The following is a 1,314-nucleotide window of genomic DNA, read 5'->3' as shown; positions in this document are numbered from 1 at the left end:
TGTGTGTGTGTGTTTGTGTGTGTGTGTGTGTGTGTACTTGAATAATATGGCAGAAATCTTTATCAAAGGACCAATATTTACCAGCGGTTTTGTGGTTTGATTAAAAATCAATATTTACCCAAGGACTATGTCCATCGAGATCAATATCACCTTGGAACATTCCTGGTAAAAGAAAAAAAAAAGAAAAACATGAAACAAAGCAACAATTTTTCCTGTTTAAAACTATTTTCGAAAATATCAACTTCGATGTTTAATTAAAACCAGGAAACCTTTCCCTCCCCTTCTTCTTTGATTTCATTTCTAATTACCAGCCCTTCTATTATATAAGGAACTAGTCAAGTAGTAGAAGGAGTAGTGGCAGCTGTTGTTGTTGTAGGCGGTGGTGGTGGTGGTGGTGGTGGTGGTGGGGACTTCTCTCGATATTCTTCCCTTCGGAGCATTGAAGCTTGACCAAGATTGTTAAAGACTTTGGTGGATTCCTGAATCTCATATGAATGATAAACTTGGTCACATTGGAATGATACACTAAATCACTTTGGGATTATATATTAGATCAATTAGGAAGGACACACTAAATCATTGAAGAAGGATACACTAGATCACTTAGGAAGGATACACTATCATTAAGGAAGAATTCTCTATTACTTAGAAAGGATACACCAAATTCCTTTAGGCAGCATTACTGGTAGTAATAGAGTTTGTGCTTATGTTGATAGTGATGATTTTAGTGGGGAGACAGTGTGTGGTATGGGAGGGGGAGGGGGGTTATCATTGCTGCTGTTAGTGGTGATGTTGTTGCTAACAGTCTTGTAAAATTAATGGAAACTTTGATAATGCTCAGTCCTGAGATTGGACAGTAAACTTCAGCCACAACCATCAACCATGGTCATAAATTCAATTCTGTCAACATTACATTTTTTGTGTTTGTTTCTCTATTTCTTTCCTCTCCTTTTCGGTGTCAACACAGCAATAGTTGCGTACAAATTTACAATAAAAAGACTTCAATTAATATTATATGACCATACCTGGGACATCTTCTGGGTGAGCAGGATCGAATCCTGGAAAGGAAAAAGAAGATTTGCATATTTAGTATCACACAATATCATACATGTCATACAATAACCTTTTTGTTGTATATTTTTTTATATATTTTGGATAATTTTCCGTTTGTTGTATTTTTGTTAAATTTTTGAAATATTATTTATGTAACACTTTCCACTATTCATTTTTTTACTCATTTGTAAAATATTCTTAGAATATTTTTTGCGCAACGTCTATTTCTCTCTCTCTCTCTCTCTCTATCTATCTCTCTCT

The 1,314-nt window shown here is 34.8% G+C and overlaps 1 protein-coding gene across 1 annotated transcript in view; it reads right to left on the bottom strand.

Annotated features, from left to right (window-relative positions):
- The window catches only part of LOC106872756 (hatching enzyme 1.2), a 19,700-nt gene that overhangs the window by 14,663 nt on the left and 3,723 nt on the right, over window positions 1-1,314 (bottom strand). The window contains exons 3-4 of the mRNA XM_014919848.2: window positions 1,026-1,058; window positions 119-162 (exon numbers count right to left, since the gene is read on the bottom strand). Coding sequence (XP_014775334.1) covers window positions 119-162; window positions 1,026-1,058 — 77 coding nt within the window. The remainder of the gene's footprint in view (window positions 1-118; window positions 163-1,025; window positions 1,059-1,314) is intronic.

This window comes from Octopus bimaculoides, chromosome 1, assembly GCF_001194135.2.
Source record: "Octopus bimaculoides isolate UCB-OBI-ISO-001 chromosome 1, ASM119413v2, whole genome shotgun sequence".
In the NCBI taxonomy this organism is placed as follows: domain Eukaryota; kingdom Metazoa; phylum Mollusca; class Cephalopoda; order Octopoda; family Octopodidae; genus Octopus; species Octopus bimaculoides.
This window is presented reverse-complemented; position numbering and strand designations above follow the sequence as displayed.